This window comes from Bactrocera oleae, chromosome 2 (genome assembly GCF_042242935.1).
Source record: "Bactrocera oleae isolate idBacOlea1 chromosome 2, idBacOlea1, whole genome shotgun sequence".
NCBI lineage: Eukaryota > Metazoa > Arthropoda > Insecta > Diptera > Tephritidae > Bactrocera > Bactrocera oleae.
In genome coordinates this window covers 42,639,043-42,663,794 of record NC_091536.1, presented here as the reverse complement: position 1 = coordinate 42,663,794, position 24,752 = coordinate 42,639,043, and the positions used below count along the sequence as shown (strand labels likewise).

The following is a 24,752-nucleotide window of genomic DNA, read 5'->3' as shown; positions in this document are numbered from 1 at the left end:
GACCCGATTTAAACTATTTCCTGCGCAAGGACAGTATTTGCGCAATGTAGATGTATATTGTAAAACAAAATATTATTAAATATAAAGGTGGACAAATCTACTACACTATCTTGCAACAAGTTTCGACAGTGTACTCAGCTAAAACGCGAAATGAACACCATAACGATCTTTATGTATATTTCAGTGAAATTAAATGCACATTTTTCACAATGGAGCTAGTTATTGGTCCAGCCCCATATATTATATATAGCTTATATATTTTCGAATATGTGGTTTAGTGCCAAATATTGAAGCATTGGTTCCCCTAACTCCTATATTCCAATATAAATTTGTCCGCCGTTTTATTTAACGTTGATAGGGATTAGGGAGTCCGTTGAATCTTTCATCTTTCTCTCATACTCATATACCTATAATAGTGAAATTCGTATTTTTGGTCTCTTAGTTCTATAACATACCTTTATATATATGTAAATATACGTATTATAATAAAAGTACATATTTGTTAAAGTATGGGACTGCAGTTATTTAAATTTTTAATCGGCTTGATTAATAACTAATAGATAATGACCCAGTTTGTCCGATACAACGGCCTTCTTCATCAAATGTCGCTAAGGTTAGTCTCCATAATTTATTGCAAAGAACTCCATTGCCATTGTTTTGAATGGGATAAGGCTCTGTAATGAAATGCATGTAATTCCATTTTATTACTTATAATGTCATTTAATATAAACATTTAAAGAAAATATAAATGAATGTACATTAGGGTGAGTAAAAAAAAAAGTTTTTTTTTTGTAGCTTCGTACTCTGAAAAATTGGTCCATAGATAGAGGCGCCCTCTAAGAAAGGCTCTCCAAGTATGAGCTCTTAATTGCAACTGTTTGAAAAATTCTCGTTTCATAGATTTTGTAGGAAATAGTATGCTCTATAAATGGTCTTTTTTTCGCTTTTTTGTTTTTTTTTTTTGGGTGTTCCTTTGATAGACATTGATGTTTGACGATAAATATCTCGTAAACGCTTAACTTAATCGAAAAATTATACATCCTATTTTTGTAGAGCAGAAAATTTCCTACAAGATTATGAGCTTTGCAATTTAAAATGATCTAATAAACCCATAAATCGAAATATGAACTCATACTTGGAGAGCCTTTCTTAGAGGTGTCTATCGACCAGTTTTTCAGAGAACGAAGAAAAAAAAAAATGTAACATAAATAAATAATTTAAATTAAATAAATTAATAACTGCTGAAATATGAACTTTACACGTTCAATTATTAACAAAAGTTTGTATTATGCAAAATATTGAACAACAATTTCTACAAAAATGATAAGTGAGTTTATGCTCAATTGCACTGGTCTACAGTGGTTTTTTTGCCCAATATACTTATATAATATGGATTTTGGATATCTTTTTTATACCCTAAACTAGTGACTAGTTCGCGTATGTAGACGGAAAGGCCGACCCAGATCGGGTGTTACAAACTTCGTGGCAAACTAAAGGTGTATTAAGTTTTCTGTAACACCCAGAAGGAAACGTCGGAGACCCGAAAAAATATAGCGTAACGATTTGGTTTGATCTTTCCTGCTGTCTGTACATACGCGAAAGTAGTCCCTTAGTTTTTTGATATCTATCTGAAAATTTTCACATGTTTTTATCCCCAAGCACTCTACAAACTGAACGTTAAAAATCAAGTTCTGTATAGAAAACTTTTGCACTTGATAAGATATCTTCACGAAATTCGGCATGCCTTTTTATTCTCTTGCAACGTGTTGCTACAGAGCATAATAGTTTTGTTCATCTAACGGCTATTTGTATCCCCTAAAACTAATCAAACTAGATTTCTATATAACTACAATACTTATATAGAAATGATTAGGATAATGAGGCGAAATTAAAAATGTAACCGTGAGATATCCTAATGAGACTTGGTACACTTGTTCCTTGGCAAAAAAGTGAGGACAACTTCGCAGATGGTATTTAAATTACAACAACCAATTTCGCTCAAAACAAATCTCTTAAGCACCCCTACCGACATTGTGAAAATTAAATTTTACACCTAGTATGATACAAGAGGGCCTTATAGGAGCCGGGGTTCAAATTGGAGTTGGGCTTGGCTCCGCCCACATTTCGGTGAAAACCCACATCTTAGGAGCTAATCAACCGATATCAACCAAATTGGTATATAATACCATTGACATTCCTATGTTTCAGCGAAAATTGGAAAAATTGGAGAAATTGGACTACAACCATGCCTACTTCTCATATAACACAATTTTAAAATCCGTCTGATTCTTCCACTTTCCACTGTGCAAATCAAGGATCAAAGAATGTATCGGGTTACAACTTTGCATGAATAATGCCTTTGAGGTGCACCACCTTGTCCAAATAATTTTGCCGATTCAAGCTCTCAGATACCGAATATGTGAACCCCAGTGCTATGGCTAACTTCTTGCCGAAATTATCGGTAAGTCTTAGAGATATGTTATTGAAATTCGAGGAAAATATTTCTTTGATAAAAATATATCCGTATCTCATTTACTCAATAGAAAGATTTTCCCATGTATCGGCAAATACGGAAGATATCTTAGTAAAATTGACTGAACGTATATCTTGGATATATTTTACCCCCCTCCTTGCTACGCCACTGGGTATTTCCCCGGCTTTGATCCAGGCAAGTTGGAAGTGTATGAACCGTTAGGTTACAGCCGAGCTTAGGCATTCCTTACTGGTTTATTTATTTATTGTTGTCCAAGTCAACAGTATAATCTCCAAACAAATTGTTTAGATCGGATCGCTTTTGCATATAGCTGCCATACAAATTGACCGATCAAAATGAAGTAAAAATCTGTATTTTTCTTTGATTGCCCTATTTGAGGAGCATCCAAGGTTCCACTTTTTAATTTTTCCATACTGAACTTCACAAATTTTCTACAAATGTTATGGAAACAACATTTTTTTTTGGCCGACGCTTCGACCAGAGAATGTTATGAAATAATATAGAAAAATGTTAAAAAAGTACTAATTTGAAGTTTGCACAAGAGGGAACATCGAAAAATACAACTTCGAAACTTTAGAAATACACCACGCAATGACCAAAACGGGGAAAAGGCTATAAATAGACACAAATATTTGTTCTCACATGATGTATGCGAATGCTGATTTACATTTTCATATTACCAAAAAATCATTGAGGATTATTGGTTAAAGCCGCAGAATTTAAAATAAAATAAGTAATTAATAGATAAATTCTTCAACGTATATATAATATGTCCGTTGCGTGAACAATATCTTATAGGCAAATGATAACAATAAAGCGACCGATTACTCAATTTTGCGGTGGCTCAGGTCGTAAGTGTGAAGTTACGCTTACGTTCGAATCCGGTAAATCATAAATTTTAATTTTAATTTTTCTTTATTCAATTCAGTTACTTAAATAGCATATTTTACTCACTGCAATAATTAGAATATTTCAAGAAAATATGTTCATATGTATGTTTAGGTTTATTGAATATTCCCTTATTGATGCGTATATAAACAAATGTGAAAATCACACATACATTCATAAGTCCACGTACGCCGATGCTTGCTTCTCCTTGCCTGGCGCAAACAAAGACTTAACTTTTTGCTTTTTTGCAGAGTGTTGGAAGTTTGTGGCTTTGGTGGTAGTCGTACGACGTACCGTGTGGCTTTGTAGAAGTCTTTACAATACTGATCTTTAGGGGTTGTGATTAATATGGGGGGGAATTCTTCTAACTCCCAAAATTTTATCAATTGTGAATTGAGGTATTCGTTTGAGATTTCCTCAACCTGAGTGGTCATTGTGGTAACTGGTTCCGAAACTAGTCCACTTAGGATCCACCCAAAAATAGTATTTTGTGCCAATAGTTTGTTTGAAATTTTCTCAACACCCTCGAGTATTATCTGAGGTATGAGATCGCTGCCTAATAGAATGTCTATTTGAGCGGGGGTGTTGCAGTTGGGATCTGCTAGCTTTAGGTGTGCAACCTTTTGCCAATGCTTGCTCTTTATATGATAGTTTGGAAGCGTATTTGTAAGTTGCGGTAAGACAATAGCTTCTGCTTGAATGCGCTTATCCGCTTTGGGAGAAGTTAGGGTAATGGGGCGGATTTTTTTTGAGTTTTGACCACTCAGGACAGTTTTGTTGGCAGTTGTAGCCTATTTTGTGCCCTACACGCTATGAAAGATCGTTGTGATTCTTGGTCTATTAAGGCCATAAGCTTAAACAGTGGAGATGACTGCTGTGGGTAGTAGTACTCTACTTTGATTTTGCTGTAGTGAAGTATCGAGTGATCTCTTTTTTGACAGTAGATGCAATTGAATTTGCTTTTGCTGAATGGGATTTCTGATGAGTATGGACATGTGACAAGCAATTTTTTTGATATCATGATATAATTTCTTTCTTTAATTTTTAATTTTTTGAATTTCTCGCATGACGTATTTTTTTTCTGTTCGGACGTGAACGATTGCGTTTGTAAAACATTGGGCATTTTTTTTTTCGAGATGAGAGCGATTGCTCCTACAACAATAATGATTTTACTGGTAATGCGGCGGTGCATATGATTACCAGTATAGGGTCCCAGCTGTCTGTGGGAATATTTTGTGTTGATAGAACCAACAAACAATTAGAAACAGTGATAGTTTAATAAATTCTTCACTTGCGCCTGCAAAACCTTTTGTTTGAGGTTTTAAAATTTTGTGGTAGATCTGTAGACTCAGTTTCCACTATAGCGTCAAGAGCCGCTTGGAGAAGAGTCCAAAAATTATCGAGATTTTTATTTTTGATATCTAGTTCCGATTCAGAGTAGTCATAAATCGGTGAAGATGAAAATCTAGTGTAGTATCTTATTAACCTGTCACTTTCTGAAATAAATTGAGCAGCCTGGTTTGAGCGTATAGTTCCTGCAGGTGTATTTTGATGTTTATTATCATTTATTATTTGTTTTTTTATAAGATGTTTCAATGAACTATAATTTTTTTTTTAGTGTGAACTGTATTTACTTGCTATATGATTTTGTTGTGGCTTTATTTTAAATGTATTGCTTTATTTCATTTAATTATTAAAAACCGAACTTTTTTATAATTATAAATTTTATGTCCTTATGTTGGGGCTTTGTACATAAGTATGCATGAATTGTTTGTGCGTTTTAATACACTTATTATTATGTTTTTTTTTATTAATAAATTATTTGTTAATTTTTTTAAATAATTTTGTAAAATTTTAATATCGAATGACCATAGGTGGATTGTATGCCGTATGTATGTATATGGTAAATATGCGTATTATTTTCGCGGTACGAATCAAGCGAAAACAGAGAATTGATAATGTGGAGGTAGTTTATCGTCTGCACTTAGCTATAGGTAAATATTTCAATGTGTTAATTTGTAGTTCACGTACAAGGTGCAATTCAAAAGTTTCAGGACTTTTATTAAAAAACGAATATTATTTGTTTTTTTTTTTTTGAATTTATTGGTCGCCTTCAAAATAGTCTCCTTCCGCCTGAATACAACGTTTTGCACGTTCAAGCAGGTTATCGAATGACTTTTTTAGGTCATTTGTCGGTATAGCGTTGAGGATGGCGGTCGTCGCCTTTTGGATGGCATAAACGTCAGCATAGCGGTTTCCTTTCTTGTCCAAATGTAGTTTTCCGAACAAATAAAAATCGCAGGGTGCCATATCAGGCGAATAGGGTGAATGGTTGATGATATGAATGCGATTTTTGGTCAAAAAATCTGTCTTATTCTGAGTTCTTTTTCGTGTTGTTTCAAAGTGTGCGGGACAAATCGAGCACAAACCTTTCTGAGGCCCAAATTTTCTGTCAAAATACGATAAATCGACGCTGCGGATATTGATAATTCCGATTCCATATATTTATGCGATGATTTCGGCTCTTTTTTATGAATTCACGCACAAATTCCGTGTTTTTTTGGTTCACAACATCTTTTGGCCGGCCCGAACGTTCGTCGTCTTCCAAGTCCTCCCGTCCCTCTTGAAAACGTTTAAACCACTCGTGAATACGGCTACGGGATAGACAGTCATCGCCATAAACTTGTTTCATCATTTGATGAGTTTTGGTAAAAGTTTTACCGACCGACACTACAAATGTAATGTCACATGTAGAGCGATATCTCAGCTGTTATACAAGTCAGCTGTTATATAAATTTTATACGACAACACCGAAGAATACATAATTGAGGGATAACAATTTCAGACAGATGGGGCCACTAGAAGCCGCGTTGTTTAAAAAGTACTGGGAATCTTCAATCATAAACATATCTCAATTTTTACTCAAGTTAGAGCTTGCACGGACGGACAGACAGTCACCCGGATTTCAACTCGTCTTTTCATCCTGATCATTATATAACCCTATATCTAACTCGATTAGTTTTAGGTGATACAAACAACCGTTAGGTGAACAAAACTATTAAACTCTGTAGCAACAGGTTGCGAGAGTATAAAAAAAATCAATGTATGCAATACAGTGCATCAAAGTTCATTTATGTAATTATTGTTCCAGTCTTGCTCTTCAGTCTATGTTTTTATATATATCCATATACCTATAATATTAAAGTTTATATAAAGATAAATTGTATTTTTTCGACAAAAATATATGCACAAATAAATAAAAGTGAAATGAAATAAAATAAATGTTTATTAATGTTGTTGTGTTTAGGTGCTTTTCTTTTATTGGTTTGTTTGAACCCTTTTGTATTTGTTGTTGTTATTATGTTTTGGGGTACGCGCACTTTTTCTTTATATTATATATTTAGTGTGTATATATACGAGTATGGATATTTTTCCACCACTGCGCTCTGTTTTTATATATTTTCATTTTGTGTTACTGCCCTCTTACTTAGTATGTTTATGATTATTATTTTGTTTGCGACTGCCCCTCAGGACACTGCACTGTTTTTTTTTATTGCTTTTTGTGGTTTGTCTTTTCAGTTGTTTATTTGTTGTGTTTCTTAACACAATGTTTTCTAAAAATCCGAAGGTGCCTTTCATAATACTTCTTCATTGTACAATAAGTTCCCCCATTTGTTAGGGAGCACACACCACCAATGTTAAAACATTTAACCACTTCACTCATAATCACAACATAATAAAGAGTTAACCGCAGCGACTGCCCTACGGATTGACACTAAAAACCTCCGTCAAATATATGATTACAGTGAACATAAACACGTGCGATGGATTGGTTAATGGGGCAGCTGGACAAATTATGCAAATTAATTTTCCCTGTTCTTCTCGAACAATTCTGTGGACTAAATTTTTGGAACCTTCTGTTTGTTTGATAGCATAATCAAAATGCCTCATCCTCTAGAATGTTCCTGGACACCAATTGAAAAAGTTCTAACATCTTTTCAATACAAAAGAAATGAACAAATCTTAATTGAAAGAAATCAGTTTCCAGTTGTTCCGGCTGAGGGAATAACTATTCATAAAAGTCAGGCTGCCACATATAATAAAGTTGTAGTTCATGCTCGACCCAGAATGCCTAGAGTTTCGATATATATCACTTTCAGTCGGATTACTACTGCAGCAGGTCTGTTTATTATATGAAATTTTATTCCTCCTAACACATTTTCTGAATCAGATCCTGCATTTAGGAAACTGATGGAATTGAACACAACTAAAGCTTTGACAACATGTTTAAATTTTATGATTTCCAGAACACTAGGACGTCAAATTTTGTTTCGTAATGTTCAGAGTCTCTACGCTCATGTTAATGATACAAAAAGCGACTGTTTGATGCTATCTTCAGATATTTTATGTTTTGTACAAACTTGCAGTTATCCTTGCGAAAATGTTGATATACCAGGATTTACTCCAATTAACGAGCTAAAAATAGATACCATAGAATCAAGCAACAGAAATAAACGGGGTATTATAATATATGCAAAGCATAGTATTGCTAGCTCTCTGGAATCAAAGGCTGTAAAGAAACTTTAGCCGGCTGCAAAGTTTTAGAAGCGGTTTTGCTTAAATGTTTCAATATTAATATTCTGGTTCTATACAGAAATTCAGCTTTCTCTGTCAGACATTTAATTGGAGAACTTCAGGAAGTCCTTACATCTGAGTTATGCAATCAAAATGTGTTAATTGTTGGAGATTTAAACATTTGTTTAATGTTTACAGGGACTACAATAGGAAATCTGCTCCAAGAAAAAAAAATTTAGTTCATTACTTGGTGTAGAATACTCAACTACAATACGTCTGCCGGTACACAAATTAATTGGGCACTTTCAGAAATGGACCCTTTCGATGTTAATGCAATTACTTTTGAGACAGTACACAGCTATCATCACAGTATTTGTGTCTCTATTTCGAACTGAAGTTTTCAGAATTAGTGCAATAGTTCTTAATTTTTTTTCCTCTTACTTAGTATGTTTATGTATATTATTTTGTTTGCGACTGCCCCTCAGGACACTGCACTGTTTTTTTTTTATTGCTTTTTGTGGTTTGTCTTGTCTTTTCAGTTGTTTATTTGTTGTGTTTCTTAACACAATGTTTTCTAAAAATCCGAAGGTGCCTTTCGTAATACTTATTCAATAAGTTCCCCAATTTGTTAGGGAGCACACACCACCAATGTTAAAACATTTAACCACTTCACTCATAATCACAACATAATAAAGAGCTAAACGCAGCGACTGCCCATGGATTGACACTAAAAACCTCCGTCAAATATATGATTACAGTGAACATAAACACGTGCGATGGATTGGTTAATGGGGCAGCTGGACAAATTATGCAAATTAATTTTCCCTGTTCTTCTCGAACAATGCTGTGGACTAAATTTTTGGAACCTTCGGTTTGTTTGATAGCACAATCAAAATGCCTCATCCTCTAGAATGTTCCTGGACACCAATTGAAAAAGTTCTAACATCTTTTCAATACAAAAGAAATGAACAAATCTTAATTGAAAGAAATCAGTTACCAGTTGTTCCGGCTGAGGGAATAACTATTCATAAAAGTCAGGCTGCCACATATAATAAAGTTGTAGTTCATGCTCGACCCAGAATGCCTAGAGTTTCGATATATATCACTTTCAGTCTGAATACTACTGCAGCAGGTCTGTTTATTATATGAAATTTTATTCCTCCTAACACATTTTCTGAATCAGATCCTGCATTTAGGAAACTGATGGATCTGAACACAACTAAAGCTTCGACAACAAGTTTAAATTTTATGATTTCCAGAACACTAGGATATCAAATTTTGTTTCGTAATGTTCAGAGTCTCTACGCTCATGTTAATGATACAAAAAGCGACTGTTTAATGCTATCTTCAGATATTTTATGTTTTGTACAAACTTGCAGTTATCCTTGCGAAAATGTTGATATACCAGGATTTACTCCAATTAACGAGCTAAAAATAGATACCACAGAAACAAGCAACAGAAATAAACGGGGTATTATAATATATGCAAAGCATAGTATTGCTAGCTCTTTAGAATCAAAGGCTGTAAAGAAACTTTATCCGGCTGCAAAGTTTTAGAAGCGGTTTTGCTTAAATGTTTCAATATTAATATTCTGGTTCTATACAGAAATTCAGTTTTCTCTGTCAGACATTTAATTGGAGAACTTCAGGAAGTCCTTACATCTGAGTTATGCAATCAAAATGTGTTCATTGTTGGAGATTTAAACATTTGTTTAATGTCTACAGGGACTACAATAGGAAATCTGCTCCAAGAAAAAAAAAATGTAGTTCATTACTTGGTGTAGAATACTCAACGACAATACATCTGCCGGTACACAAATTAATTGGGCACTTTCAGAAATGGACCCTTTCGATGTTAATGCAATTACTTTTGAGACAGTACACAGCTATTATGACAGTATTTGTGTCTCTATTTCGAACTGAAGTTTTCAGAATTAGTGCAATAGTTCTTAATTTTTTTTCCTCTTACTTAGTACGTTTATGTATATTATTTTGTTTGCGACTGCCCCTCAGGACACTGCACTGTTTTTATACTCTCGCAACCTGTTGCTACAGAGTATAATAGTTTTGTTCACCTAACGGTTGTTTGTATCACCTAAAACTAATCGAGTTAGATATAGGGTTATATATATATAAATGATCAGGATGAAGAGACGAGTTGAAATCCGGGTGACTGTCTGTCCGTCCGTCCGTCCGGCCGTGCAAGCTCTAACTTGAGTAAAAATGGAGATATCTTTATGAAACTTGGTAGACATGTTTCTTAGTGCCGTGAGACGGTTGGTATTGCAGATGGGCGTAATCGGACCACGCCCACAAAACGCCATTAATCAAAAACAAATAACTTGCCATAACTAAGCTCCGAAATAAGATACAAGACTGTTATTTGGTACACAGGATCACATTAGGGAGGGGCAGCTGCAGTTAAAACTTTTTTTTAAAAAGTAGGCGTGGTCCCGCCTCTAATAGGTTTAATGTGCATATCTCCTAAACCGCTAATGCTATAATAACAAAATTCACTAGAAGCAAATGTTTTGAGCACTTCTATTGACGGTGTGAAAATAGTTGAAATCGGGTGGCAACTCCGCCCACTCCCCATATAACGGTACTGTTAAAAACTACTAAAAGCGCGATAAATCCAGCACTAAACACGCCAGAGACATTAAATTTTATCTCTGGGATGGTATAGGATGACTTTATAGGAACCGCGTTCAAAATTAGTAAGTGGGCGTGGCACAGCCCACTTTTAGGTGAAAACCCATATCTTGAGATCTGCTTAACCGATTTCAACCAAATGCGGTGCATAACGTTCTTTTCATGTTTCTATGTCACAGTGCGAAAATGGGCGAAATCGGACTACAACCACGCTTACTTCCCATATAACACCATTTTCAATTCCATCTGATTCTTTCACTTTCCACTATGCAAATCAGGTAACAATGATTATATCGGGGTAAAACTTTGCGTGAATAATGCAATTAAAGTATGCCACCTTGCGGCCAAAAATTGTCTAAATCGAACCAAAACTGTTCAAACCCCTAAGTACTAAATATGTGGACCCCAGTGCCTATAGTTGACCTTCTACCGAAAATATCAGTCAATCCACAAAGAAATCTCAAACGAGTATACCATTTGACTTTGCGAGAGTATAAAATGTTCGGTTACATCCGAACTTAGCCCTTCCTTACTTGTTTTTTATTGCTTTTTGTGGTTTGTCTTGTCTTTTCAGTTGTTTATTTGTTGTGTTTCTTAACACAATGTTTTCTAAAAATCCGAAGGTGCCTTTCGTAATACTTATTCATTGTACAAGAAGTTCCCCAATTTGTTAGGGAGCACACACCACCAATGTTAAAACATTTAACCACTTCGCTCATAATCACAACATAATAAAGAGTTAAACGTAGCGACTGCCCTATGGATTGACACTAAAAACCTCCGTCAAATATATGATTACAGTGAACATAAACACGTGTGATGGATTGGTTAATGGGGCAGCTGGACAAATTATGCAAATTAATTTTCCCTGTTCTTCTCGAACAATTCTGTGGACTAAATTTTTGGAACCTTCTGTTTGTTTGATAGCACAATCAAAATGCCTCATCCTCTAGAATGTTCCTGGACACCAATTGAAAAAGTTCTAACATCTTTTCAATACAAAAGAAATGAACAAATCTTAATTGAAAGAAATCAGTTTCCAGTTGTTCCGGCTGAGGGAATAACTATTCATAAAAGTCAGGCTGCCACATATAATAAAGTTGTAGTTCATGCTCGACCCAGAATGCCTAGAGTTTCGATATATATCACTTTCAGTCGGATTACTACTGCAGCAGGTCTGTTTATTATATGAAATGTTATTCCTCCTAACACATTTTCTGAATCAGATCCTGCATTTAGGAAACTGATGGAATTGAACATAACTAAAGCTTTGACAACATGTTTAAATTTTATGATTTCCAGAACACTAGGACATCAAATTTTGTTTCGTAATGTTCAGAGTCTCTACGCTCATGTTAATGATACAAAAAGCGACTGTTTGATGCTATCTTCAGATATTTTATGTTTTGTACAAACTTGCAGTTATCCTTGCGAAAATGTTGATATACCAGGATTTACTCCAATTAACGAGCTAAAAATAGATACCACAGAAACAAGCAACAGAAATAAACGGTCTATTATAATATATGCAAAGCATAGTATTGCTAGCTCTATAGAATCAAAGGCTGTAAAGAAAATTTATTTAGGCCGCAAAGTTTTAGAAGCGGGTTTGCTTAAATTTTTCAATATTAATATTCTGGTTCTATACAGAAATTCAGCTTTCTCTGTCAGACATTTAATTGGAGAACTTCAGGAAGTCCTTACATCTGAGTTATGCAATCAAAATGTGTTAATTGTTGGAGATTTAAACATTTGTTTAATGTCTACAGGGACTACAATAGGAAATCTGCTCCAAGGAAAGAAATTTTAGTTCATTTCTTGGTGTAGAATACTCAACTACAATACATCTGCCGGTACACAAATTAATTGGGCACTTTCAGAAATGGATACGGTCTGTTGTTTACGGTGGTTTTTTTCCAATTTGTGGTGTATTGGTGACCAGTTTTTTCTGAGTAGAGTGGTGTGTATGTATAGGGGAGGCTATCTCATTTAAATAGGTATATTTTCTCAGTCATCATGTTGAACTTATAACAAAATATACCAGACAACAATGTAAAAAAGTTTCTTAGAGTGCTGGACTTTGTATAGAGCAAAAATATCTTTCTAGCAAAAATCGCATGAAATAAGTATTAGTAGTGTAGAATCAACACGGCTAAAGACCCTTTTTATGTGGTATTAGATAAACTGCGACTCCATCGGTTTAAATGCTACTGTCTATTATTTCAGTTTTGCGACACATATTAATATGAAGGTCATGAGGTGAACTGTAAACTCAAGAAAATTACATTTTTACCCAGCGCCGTTGGCAGCTTATGAAAGGTTTAGATATTAAGACAGAAACAATATATGTAAATATATTAATATATGTAAGTTTTTGTTTAGTTAGCCTTCATTATCTAAGTAATATATAAGTAGGTATACAAAATTACGTAAGCTGTGTGTACAAAAATATATTATAACAAAACTATTATACTCTATAGCAACAGATTGCAATAGTACAAGTATAATTAATATCAGAACACTGTGTTTGTAGTTTCATTTACACTAGATCTCTTGCCCAGCAAAGTGCTTTATTTAAACAAATTTCAGTGTATTACTTATATAGTAATTAAACTATTATTATACATACATATGTGCACACATTTACACCAGTATATTCAACCAAAGTAACTACAAGTCTACACCGAACAGGAAAGTATTCATAGCAAGGACTCAATTACAGTGGTAGAGAGCAGTACCTAGGATCCAAATTTTCACACCCCAACAGACGGAATTATATAAGTATTATATATAAATATTTTATATATTTTGATAAGCCATTTATTATTTATTAATTATGCCTAGATTAAGTAGAAGGTTTGTATTACTAAGTCGTCTTCAGAATAGAAGATAAATTAGAGTTCTTCGTGCAAACTCTCTACATAAAGGTAGTGAGCAGTCACAAGATACTGTAAGTCACGCTCATCGTAAATAAGATTCCGATGTACGTCTATCCGAACAAATTATCAATATAAATCAACACAGAACCAGGGGGGAAAAGCTCAAGGTACGGTCTTTTGAACATAATTTAAATATTGTTCAACATAGTTCAAGACGTTTAAATCCATAAATCCGCTTTGAAGATCAAAGCAGAAATATTCGGGGACATAGATTTGGAGGTTCGATCTGTTGAGCAAGTTGTAAATACTGTTCAACATAGAACAAGGCGGCAAATTCTCTCTGAAAAGCAAATAAGAAATACTCGAGGTCATAGATCTAGGTGCAAAACCCCAAGGTACCCAATTTGTAAATAATGTTCAACATAGAACAAGGCGGCAAGATCCACAAATTCGTTTTGAAGAGCAAATAAGAAATACTCGAGATCCTAGTTTTTTTGTGCTACTTGCAAAAATGCGATTGTTAAAAAAAAGTTCTAAAAATGTGTTTAGCTAACGGTCTAGGCTTTCCTTAAATACCAGATTGTTTGAAATATTTATCCCCAATTGAAGAATGTCTCATAACGCCTAGATAGCCTTTTATGACAATCCCTCCGTTAGGATAACAAGGTCAGAGTTCTCTCAAAGTTGCTGTTGTTAATATACCAATTTCTGTTTACAAAATTGTGACATCTCTACCAAGGTCCTTAGATTAGGCTCATGTGATACAAATTCACTTAAGAAAGCGTTTGAAATACAATCATGATTACATAATCGATACCATACGTCCCGCAAAGATTATGGAAGCTTTGCAATTCTTAGTGAATAACCTTCCGTATCGTGAGCAAAATATACATATTAATGAGAACTGGATTTCAGAATTTAATAACCAAGATTGCTTCTGCAGTTGATTCCCGATTGGTTCAATATTTTCATGCGAAACAAACTTCTCATGATAATTCCTCAGGTAATATTATTCCCTCGGGTCTTTTACCATCAGAGCTAAATCCAAGCGTTCAAGAAACTCTTTTGAACAATATTCTTGTAAAAGCCTTGGACTATAACCGTTTAGGAATATCGCCAGGTGAAGGACAAAGACCAATTGACATAATTCAAGATAATAATTCAGAAGAGTTGTTATTTGTAACAATATATGTTAGGCAGAAACGTACATGCTCTGAAACATTGAACGAAACTTTGTTCAAAACTTGATTCAAAACGATGATGGTTACGAGGTTTTTAAAGGCGTTAGATCTTATTCTGCGCAGTACTAAGCTGAGAAAAAAAAGCAATCGCTATGATTCGCTTATTTGGGCACCAACCTCCTTTATCACTTTATCGGCTGCAGAATCTCAGTGGGTTGAGCTTTTGGTCATCCTCTCTAAAACTGTCGCAATAGGAAGTCAACAGTTTAACAACCCAAGACAGATATCGCTTAATTCGGTCAAACGCGGTTGCTTGTGCTAGATATTTTGACTACCGCTATCGACAAATTCTTAAGTTTTTAAAGATAATGCCGGCATTTTTGGGGAGAATTTTGTCACAAATTTCTACTGGAGAGTGGAGTTTCAACAGAGAGGGTCCCCGCATGAAAATGGCATGTAGTGGCTTAATAATGCTCCCAGCATCAACGTCAAAATCCTCTGACATTCCCTGATGTCATTACTTTTATTGACAATTATATTTCTACAGATGGTTCGGTCAGCCACTTAGAAAATTATTTGGGTTATCAAAAGCATAACCACAGTTGGTCTTGTACTAGCGAAATAAGAGGACAAAAATTTTGTCGTTTTGGTATATCATATCCACCAATGCCTTCAACGCAAACACTGTTACCTCTTACAGAAACAAGTCAAAATTCAGAAAGACACAAGGAAAACTTTTTCAAAATTCAAAACGTTTTAAATTGAAATATGACAACAGAAGTCATTTCTAATTTAAACGATTTTGAACATTTTGTCTGATAGTAGAATAAATATGTCTTTTGATTACTATTTATTAGCCCTTAAATCAAGTTTAACAAAACCCAAAAATTTTATTAAAAGAAAATTACAGGATAATTATATAAACACTTATAATCCTCTGATTTTGGAACTCCAAGTCTAACAGGGGAATTTCTAGGCTCTTAAATGAAGCTTTATCAGGGGTAAACGCAAGTAATGAAGAAATATTTATAAATACCTCTCGACTGAGGAACGTGTCCGAATGGTAAAACCTTGAGTGGAACTTCTGAACCTTTCTTCAGGTTCGACTGAAATATTTGAAGCGACTCTCACCTGTTGAAGACAGGTAAATATCTCCTAACGTCAATGATGCATACAGCACTTTAGTTGGTTCCCGTTTGTGGGAGTTATTTAAATACTTTGAATTAATAGAAAGAAGGAGATAATGGGAGGATAAGGCCTTTGCAATTGCATTAAACCATATGGCATCTGGTACTATGAAAAATGAGGACATATCACTCAGTGAAACAATCGAGTAAGTTCCCGATGATGCCATACATTTATTTTGGTCCAATGAAGAGACATATAATTTCAATGCCCTTAAGCTCAGCCGAATCTTAATTGAAGCTATCTTTCAACTGCAAAAGACTCAGTTAAAGGAATTGGTATAAGTGAAAAGGAGAATATTTTGGAAAGATTTAAACGCAGCGACTGCCCTATGGATTGACACTAAAAACCTCCGTCAAATATACGATTACAGTGAACATAAACACGTGTAATGGATTGGTTAATGGGGCAGATGGACAAATTATGCAAACTGATTTTCCCTGTTCTTCTCGAACAATTCTGTGGACTAAATTTTTGAACCTTCTGTTTGTTTGATAGCACAATCAAAATGCCTCATCCTCTAGAATGTTCCTGGACACCAATTGAAAAAGTTCTAACATCTTTTCAATACAAAAGAAATGAACAAATTTTAATTGAAAGAAATCAGTTTCCAGTTGTTCCGGCTGAGGGAATAACTATTCATAAAAGTCAGGCTGCCACATATAATAAAGTTGTAGTTCATGCTCGACCCAGAATGCCTAGAGTTTCGATATATATCATTTTCAGTCGGATTACTACTGCAGCAGGTCTGTTTATTATATGAAATTTTATTCCTCCTAACACATTTTCTGAATCAGATCCTGCATTTAGGAAACTGATGGAATTGAACACAACTAAAGCTTTGACAACAAGTTTAAATTTTATGATTTCCAGAACACTAGGACATCAAATTTTGTTTCGTAATGTTCAGAGTCTCTACGCTCATGTTAATGATACAAAAAGCGACTGTTTGATGCTATCTTCAGATATTTTATGTTTTGTACAAACTTGCAGTTATCCTTGCGAAAATGTTGATATACCAGGATTTACTCCAATTAACGAGCTAAAAATAGATACCACAGAAACAAGCAACAGAAATAAACGGGCTATTATAATATATGCAAAGCATAGTATTGCTAGCTCTATAGAATCAAAGGCTGTAAAGAAACTTTATCCGGCTGCAAAGTTTTAGAAGCGGTTTTGCTTAAATGTTTCAATATTAATATTCTGGTTCTATAGAGAAATTCAGCTTTCTCTGTCAGACATTTAATTGGAGAACTTCAGGAAGTCCTTACTTCTGAGTTATGCAATCAAAATGTGTTAATTGTTGGAGATTTAAACATTTGTTTAATGTCTACACAAATTAATTGGGCACTTTCAGAAATGGATCCTTTCGATGTTAATGCAATTACTTTTGAGACAGTACACAGCTATCATGACAGTATTTGTGTCTCTATTTGCAGTGCAATAGTTCTTAATTTTTTTTCCAAATATAATCGAATTTGAATGGTATTTAATTTTGACAGTAGTTTTTAAGATAATTTTAAGAAAAATATGTATAGAATCTAATTAAAGGAATGTATATTATAAGTATATTTTTTATTATATAAGACATTATTGTATAATTATATAATAGAGATTAAATAGTATAAGGAGGAAATATAATTTGGATATATATATAATAATCTCTATAAAAATTTATGTTTAATATTGTAAATATTATGCACAAACTAATATAATAATATAATTTTAAAAGTGGTTAATATTTATTATTTCCAAGCTATACATGTATAATAATATCAATACAATTAATATAAAACATTATTCATTGTCCAAAAACGATTTTTTTTTCATACTCCTCAGTACAGTTGTAATGCATTCTATATAAAATCAATTATAAGCGTATACAACAAAAGCTCATAATTTGAAAACCGAACTTACTATTTCCTTACTCCTTTTCTTTATTTTCAGTTTGTAAACAAAATTTTTAATATAATTAGTATGTTCGTGGTTTTTAGTAGTGTAGTGTCTTCTCTGCGACACATACATCTATTTCGTCATGACTTACCTTAAATCGCTTAGATGGCATTCACAAGGGGATTATTTTTTTGCTCATTATTGGCAAATTCACTTTTGGTGTCGCTCCGTGCGTTCACACAGGCGAAAAGAGTTCAGCAATTCGAATCGATTTTTGCTGTCATTCATTTTCATTAAATTTTCGCAAATGTTTGTGCGGTTTGGCTATGCGACACTTAGAGCGTGGATTGGTATGGTCTCATATTTTGCTAACAAGGAATTACCATGAAAGTTACAGAACAATATTTAGAACACCCGCTATTAATAGTTTAAAAGAAAATCTTATGACGGGAATTCCCTGATCCACCAGAATGTATTGAATACAATTTTTTCTTATTTTTCAAAACATTCATGAATTAATTACATTTCTTGTTATAAATAATATGTACATGGTATTCGAACTTAATCACTTGCGGTTACAGAAATAAATATAAAAGCATAACATATTAATTATGTAAATATAAAAAAGTAAAAGTAACTAAATTTTTATTATTATAAGTTTATTTATATATATTATATAACATTTAATACTGCTTAATGTTATTAAAAATTTAAATTTAATATTTTTGAGTATCTTACTATCTATATATCTCGTATATATTCATTTGAAACCGAGCGTTATTGCAGCCACGAAAATAATTTTAAAATTAAAAGGAATGCTGAATTGCGTTGCAGCTAACTCTTACGGACAAGAACACAAAGCGTGCCCCCTGAGCACGTGCGGCATGACCCCTTCGTTTTTCCTTGTCGTCTCCTTGTTTCCCCCTTGTTCATCAATTCGAGAACTCATCGGTATTACATTCAAACAAATTATAAATATTTAATACTAATTATTTTGGCATCTTTTCGGCGGTGCATACGTAGCCACATATGACGAAAGAAGAACTAAGCCAAAACCAGAAATAGAACAAATGATTTTGCATGAGGATGAATTCTAAATATAATTGGTTTTAAATTGATTTTTGTAAATTGTTTTCTACAACTTTCTTAAGATTTTGTTTACATTTTGTTCAAATTTGCATTTAGTTAATTACTATTAACATTGTTAATAAATGGTATTTTCTATTGGTCGAATTTCGACCATTGGCGACCCTAATACGCATAATGAGGCAACATTTAATAAACATATGAGCATATTTTCCTGAAATATTTTAATTATCTCAGGGAATAAAATATGCTATTAATGTAACTAGAATTAATAAAATAAAATACAGTTTAAAATTTTTGATTCTCGTATTCGCATTGAACTTACGACCTTAGCCACGACAAAAGTGGGACCGTGGTCGCTTTAGCCACTGTAAGTCTCAGACTGCGTGGTGTAGTTTTCTTTTCGAAGTTACATTTTTCGATGTTCCCTCATGTGACATCTACAAATTAGTACTCAAAAATATTTGATTTAACATTTGCGCCTTCTCTATTTATTAACATTCTTGGCAATGCCTTTCAAAATGTTGTTTGATTTGTCACAAATTTGTTGGCGTTTCAGAGCCACTGAAAAAATTACACAAACATACAAAATACAGGTGAAGCTAATATAAGAAGGCTGACAAAACTGCATAAAACCACAATTCTATTGACAGAGCAACCACATTATAGTGTCGGTGTCAATCGGTTCAAAAATAAATAAAAAAGTAAGTAAAGGGTAAATTCGGATGAAACCGAACATTGCATGCTCTTGCAACTTGTAAGGATCAAAGCCGGGGAAATACCGGAGCTGAAATTTTTATATATTAAGAAATAAAGCGAAAATGTTTAACCTCATTTTTCGGCGAAATATGGAATGGTGTACAATCAAATTTGAGGTCACTGTTATTGGAAAAACACGCTTTCTCAATTACATTAAAATAACTAGCACATGATATACTACTTGTATAAACTATAACTATGACTATAAAGTCAACTGTATATATGGTATATCTCATAGATTGACCGATATTTTCGGTAAGAAGTCAGCTATTGGCTCTGGAGTCCACATTTTCGGTATCTGGGGTCTTGATAATCTGCCCCTGCCTGACATGCCATATCTTAAAGGAAATATGCAAATTTTTATCTTGATATATTAATTTGTGCTTTATTTGTAGGTATACTGAACGGGAGAAAATCTGATGGAATTTAAAGTTGTGTTATTTAGACAGTAGGCGTGGTTGCTGTCCGATTTCGTACTGTAACATGGAAATGACAAAATATTCGTATGTATCAAATTTGGCTGAAATTGGTGTAGTAGGTTTGGAGATATAGGATTTCACCTAAATGTCCATTGTCCTCTTCTGACACCCGCTCCTATAAAGCCCTTTTGTGTCATCTCGGACGCATTACGTTATTGATTTATCGCTGTTTTAGTAGTTTTTCTCAAAACCATTATTTGGTGAGTGAAAGGGGATATCATCCGATTTCAACTAAGGCATTTTATAGGTTTTCGATTAATGGTGTTTTGTGGTCATTGCAGTGATCCGATTACGCCCATCTACAAACTCGTCCTTGCTTTTTTGCCAAGGAACACGTGAATACGTTTCGTTAAGATATCTCAATTTTTAATTAGACAGCCACTCGGATTTCTACTCGTCTCATCATCCTGATCATTTATATTTATATAACCCTATATCTAACTCCCTTAGTTTTAGGTGATACAAATAACCTTTAGTTGAAAAAAAACTATTATACTCCGTAGCAATAAGTCGTAGGAGTATAAAAACCAAAGCATTTAAAACACTTATACATTCTACTTTGTAATGTACTGTGTATGTTTCTAACACCCCTATTCTGTACACTTGAGAAATTCAACAACTATCTAATTCGTCAGTAATTTGCTTAATTTTGATAAGCAGTAATTTTCCTACAAAACTATGAGTTTTCCGATTTATAATCAGTTTTTTCATTGACCCGTAAAATTCAAAGGAAAAAAATGCGTCTTAAAATAATCCAATTAAAATTAACATTTTTTAAGTAGAAATCGGACTGTAAAACTCAAATTTAGCGATAAAAAAAGATTCTAGTTACTGCGACAGTTATTGATAATTAGAATAATATATTAAAACTTCAGCGCAATCGGTTGGATACAAAATTTTTTATCATCCAAGCGTAAGAACGTTGTTTCGAGCAAGACGCGTATAAAGTTTTAAAAATAGATTAAATATGTTTCTATTTATATGCGCAACATGTAGCAGAGTATAATATTTTTGTTCACCTAACGGTTGTTTGTATACTCTCGCAACATGTTGCTACAGAGTGTAATAGTTATGTTTACCTAACGATTGTTTGTATCACCTAAAACTAATCGAGTTAGATATAGGGTTATGTATATATAAATGATCAGGATGAAGAGCGAGTTGAAATCCGGATGACTGTCTATCCGTCAGTCTCTGCAACCTGTAACTTGAGTAAAAATTGAGATATCTTTATGAAACTTGGTACACATGTTTCTTGGTACCGTAAGACGATTGGTATTGCAGATGGGCGTAATCGAACCAGTGCCGTGAGTAATGCGTTTAAAGTATCGGAGAATCACCTTGTGACCAAAAATTATCTAAATCGAACCAAAACTGTTCAAGCCCCTAGGTACTGAATATGTGGACCCCAGTGCTTATAGTTGACCTTTTACCGAAAATATCGGTCAATGTGTAAGATATATAATTGAAATTCATATAATAAAATAAATAATTGAAACTCTCGATAATAGTATGTCTTTGTGTCAAAATTGGGTTGAATCCGATCAATACTTCCTTTAATATAAAATTTTGCCAACACCTGAAGTAGTTTCCCGGGCTTTGATCCTTACAAGTTGCGAGAGTATAAAATGTTCGATTACACCCGAACTTAGGACTTTCTTACTTGATAATATATGGTACTTTCGAAAAAAAGTTAACTTTTCCAAACCAATATACCAGACTACCTTAAGTATTGTAATATTGGTCTGGCAATACGTGAGAGCGAGTTTATTTTCGACGCAGTGAAGTTTTTATAATAATTAGCTCAATTTTTTTATTAAATTAAATTTTAAACGGACAATGTTTAGCTTGGACCATTTACACCTTATTTTTACCCTTTTTAATGCTATTTTGCCGTGTTGATTTAATTGTGTATGATAATTTTTGTTTTAGCTTTTTGCGAATTATGTTGTTATCAATAATGTTGCTATATTTATTAAACATTTCGGGTTGTATTTAAGTTGTTTTTTTTATTATTTTCGCTTTCCAAAACAGTGCGCTAAATTGCTTCAAACACTTAATATTTATCAAGGACATCTGTAGTTTAAATCTTTTTTCAAAAGTGGTCGTGGTTCCGCCCAATAGGTTTATCGTGCATATCTCCTAACCCGCTAAAACTATAATAAATTCCCTGTGAACAAATTTTTTAGCTTCACTATCGACATTGTGAAAATGGGTCAAATCGGATTACAACCACGCCTATTTCCCATATAACACCATTTTAAATTCCATCTGATTCTTTCACTTTCCACTATGCAAATCAAGCAACAATGATTGTATCGGGGTAAACTTTGCGTGAATGTTGCGTTCAAAGTGTGCCACCTTGTGACCAAAAATTGTCTAAATCGAACCAAAACTGTTTAAGCCCCTAGGTACTGAATATGTGGGAACCCAGAACCTATAGTTGACCTTTTACCGAAAATATCGGTCAATGTGTAAGATATATAATTGAAAATCATATAATAAAATAAATAAATATAACTCTCGATAATAGTATGTTTTTGTGTCAAAAATGGGTTGAATCGGATCAATAATTCCTATAGCCCTCATATACCTAAAATAAAGATTTTTGAACTTCCGAGTGACTTATACCGCATATATCGGCCAATATGTGAGTTATCTCAATGAAAATAAGAGAGCGTGTTTTACTCAGAACAAGGTACCTTAGTGCCTAAAGTGGATCAAAGCGGGTGAAAATTTTACCTAGCCATCATGTAACTAATATCAGGATTTTTGACCATTCGTCTGAATTTAGTCGATGTGATATGTCAGGTACCTTAATAAAACAGTGGGAGCATTTTATTAGTCTGTGGAATGTTAGTAGTATGTGGTATTGGCAAAAATAGATAAAATCGGGTTCATACTACCCTCAACTTCCATATACTACTTATAATGCTTTTCGTTAATCTAACCAGTTTTATGCCAAATATATCGGCCAGTTAGTATTAATATTTTTTTCTCAAACGAGTATACCATTTGACTTTGCGAGAGTATAACATGTTCGGTTACATCCGTACTTAGCCCTTCCTTACTTGTTATTAATACCACTATTGTTTATATATTAATTTTCTTTTATAATTATATTATTTACGTCATTGGAATTGTTCGCGACCTTTTATCTCTAAGTAGAAATTTAATGATTTGCATTCCCCTACTTTGGAGATAAATGTGAAAATCATAGGCAATTTACGTAATAACTATTCTGTTAGTATTAATTGTACTCGTTCCAACTTTGCTACTTTTATTAAGTCGAATATGAAACTATTTGATTTAACTTAGCCTAATGACCAGAGCAATATTGAAATCAATGTCTTACATTTCAACAATAATATTTTTAAGTTATATCAAGAGTTCAAGCGTTCCGAATTAAAAATACAAATATGGCTTTCAGAGGGCAGTTAACATTTTTTTTGCAACTTTCAAAGATCAAAACCCGGGAAATACCTTCAGGTGTTGGCAAACCTTCATACTGAGATGAGATGAGAGACTTTTATTAAGTTATATTATAGATTATAGACTCACTTAGTTTTTTTGCTATATTTTAACACGCCACAGCGAAAAGGTTACTAAATTTACTATATTGAGTTGAGGTGGAAAACGTCGAGTTGATCGGAATTCATTATATTAGCGATATGAGGTTTAGACCAAGGTTTACACTAACTACTTACATATTCAGCGCTTAACCATTAATATAATTTTATAATTTTTAAGAAAACTTGCATTCTTAATTTTATTAAAATCTTTGACCAACTTAAACTGTTTGAAGTCAGATATCATTATATAGGGTATATTGGGGGCAGGTTACATTAATTTTTGACATTGTATACTTGAGAACTTATTTTTCAAGCAATTTTGTAAATACTTAACTGGGAATATATGTAGATATATGGAGTAAGGTCAGCTGGATGTTTCACAATCCTGAATATCAGCTATATGGGCGGTAAGGCAAGCTTTCGCACGATTTTATCCATGTGTAATACAAAAATACACTGTTCTTAGAAAAATACGCTCTCTCAATTTAATTTAAATAACTCCTACATTGTTCAATATATGTGGTATAAAGTCAACTGAAAGTTCGAAAATCTTTACATTAGATATATTGGGGCTAGGGGAAGTATTGACCAGATTCAACCATTTTTTCCATTTTTGACACAAGGGTGTATTATTATCAAAGAAACATTTTTCCGAATTTCAATATCATATCTCATAGATTGACCGGTGTCCACATATTTGTGCAAAATGTTATACGAATATATTTATTGGGAATTGATTATGTGGCAACCTCAAATGCAACTCTGCAAGAGTTATTTATAAAGCCTAGACTTTCTGCCATGCTGACGTACCTCCATCTTTCCTTTTTATCACGCATCGTCCAGTTGTAAGCACGTCATCACTATTTTGTATGTAATCACATTATATCATTTATTGGAAAGTAAATAAATCGAACATTATTGTGGACATTCCATATATTGGTGACCCCGACGCAAGCAAAAATGGCCGAAGAGGACGCGCTAAATTAGTTGGCAGAAAATTTGCAGCCTCGTAGTGTGGAAGTTGATAAAGTGTCCATCAAAATTCCACCAATCTGACACGCAAAGCCAGAACTTTGAATCGCACAAGTAGAGTCACAATTTATTGT

At 33.6% G+C, this 24,752-nt stretch overlaps 1 protein-coding gene across 8 annotated transcripts in view; it reads right to left on the bottom strand.

Annotated features, from left to right (window-relative positions):
* Window positions 1-427: 427 nt before the first annotated feature.
* The window catches only part of Bili (FERM domain-containing protein 8 Bili), a 530,804-nt gene continuing 506,479 nt past the window's right edge, over window positions 428-24,752 (bottom strand). For all 8 annotated transcript variants that reach the window (XM_070113041.1, XM_070113037.1, XM_070113039.1 and 5 more), the window contains one exon: window positions 428-674. In XM_070113041.1, the coding sequence (XP_069969142.1) occupies window positions 547-674 (128 nt within the window). In that variant the 3' untranslated portion in view covers window positions 428-546. The remainder of the gene's footprint in view (window positions 675-24,752) is intronic.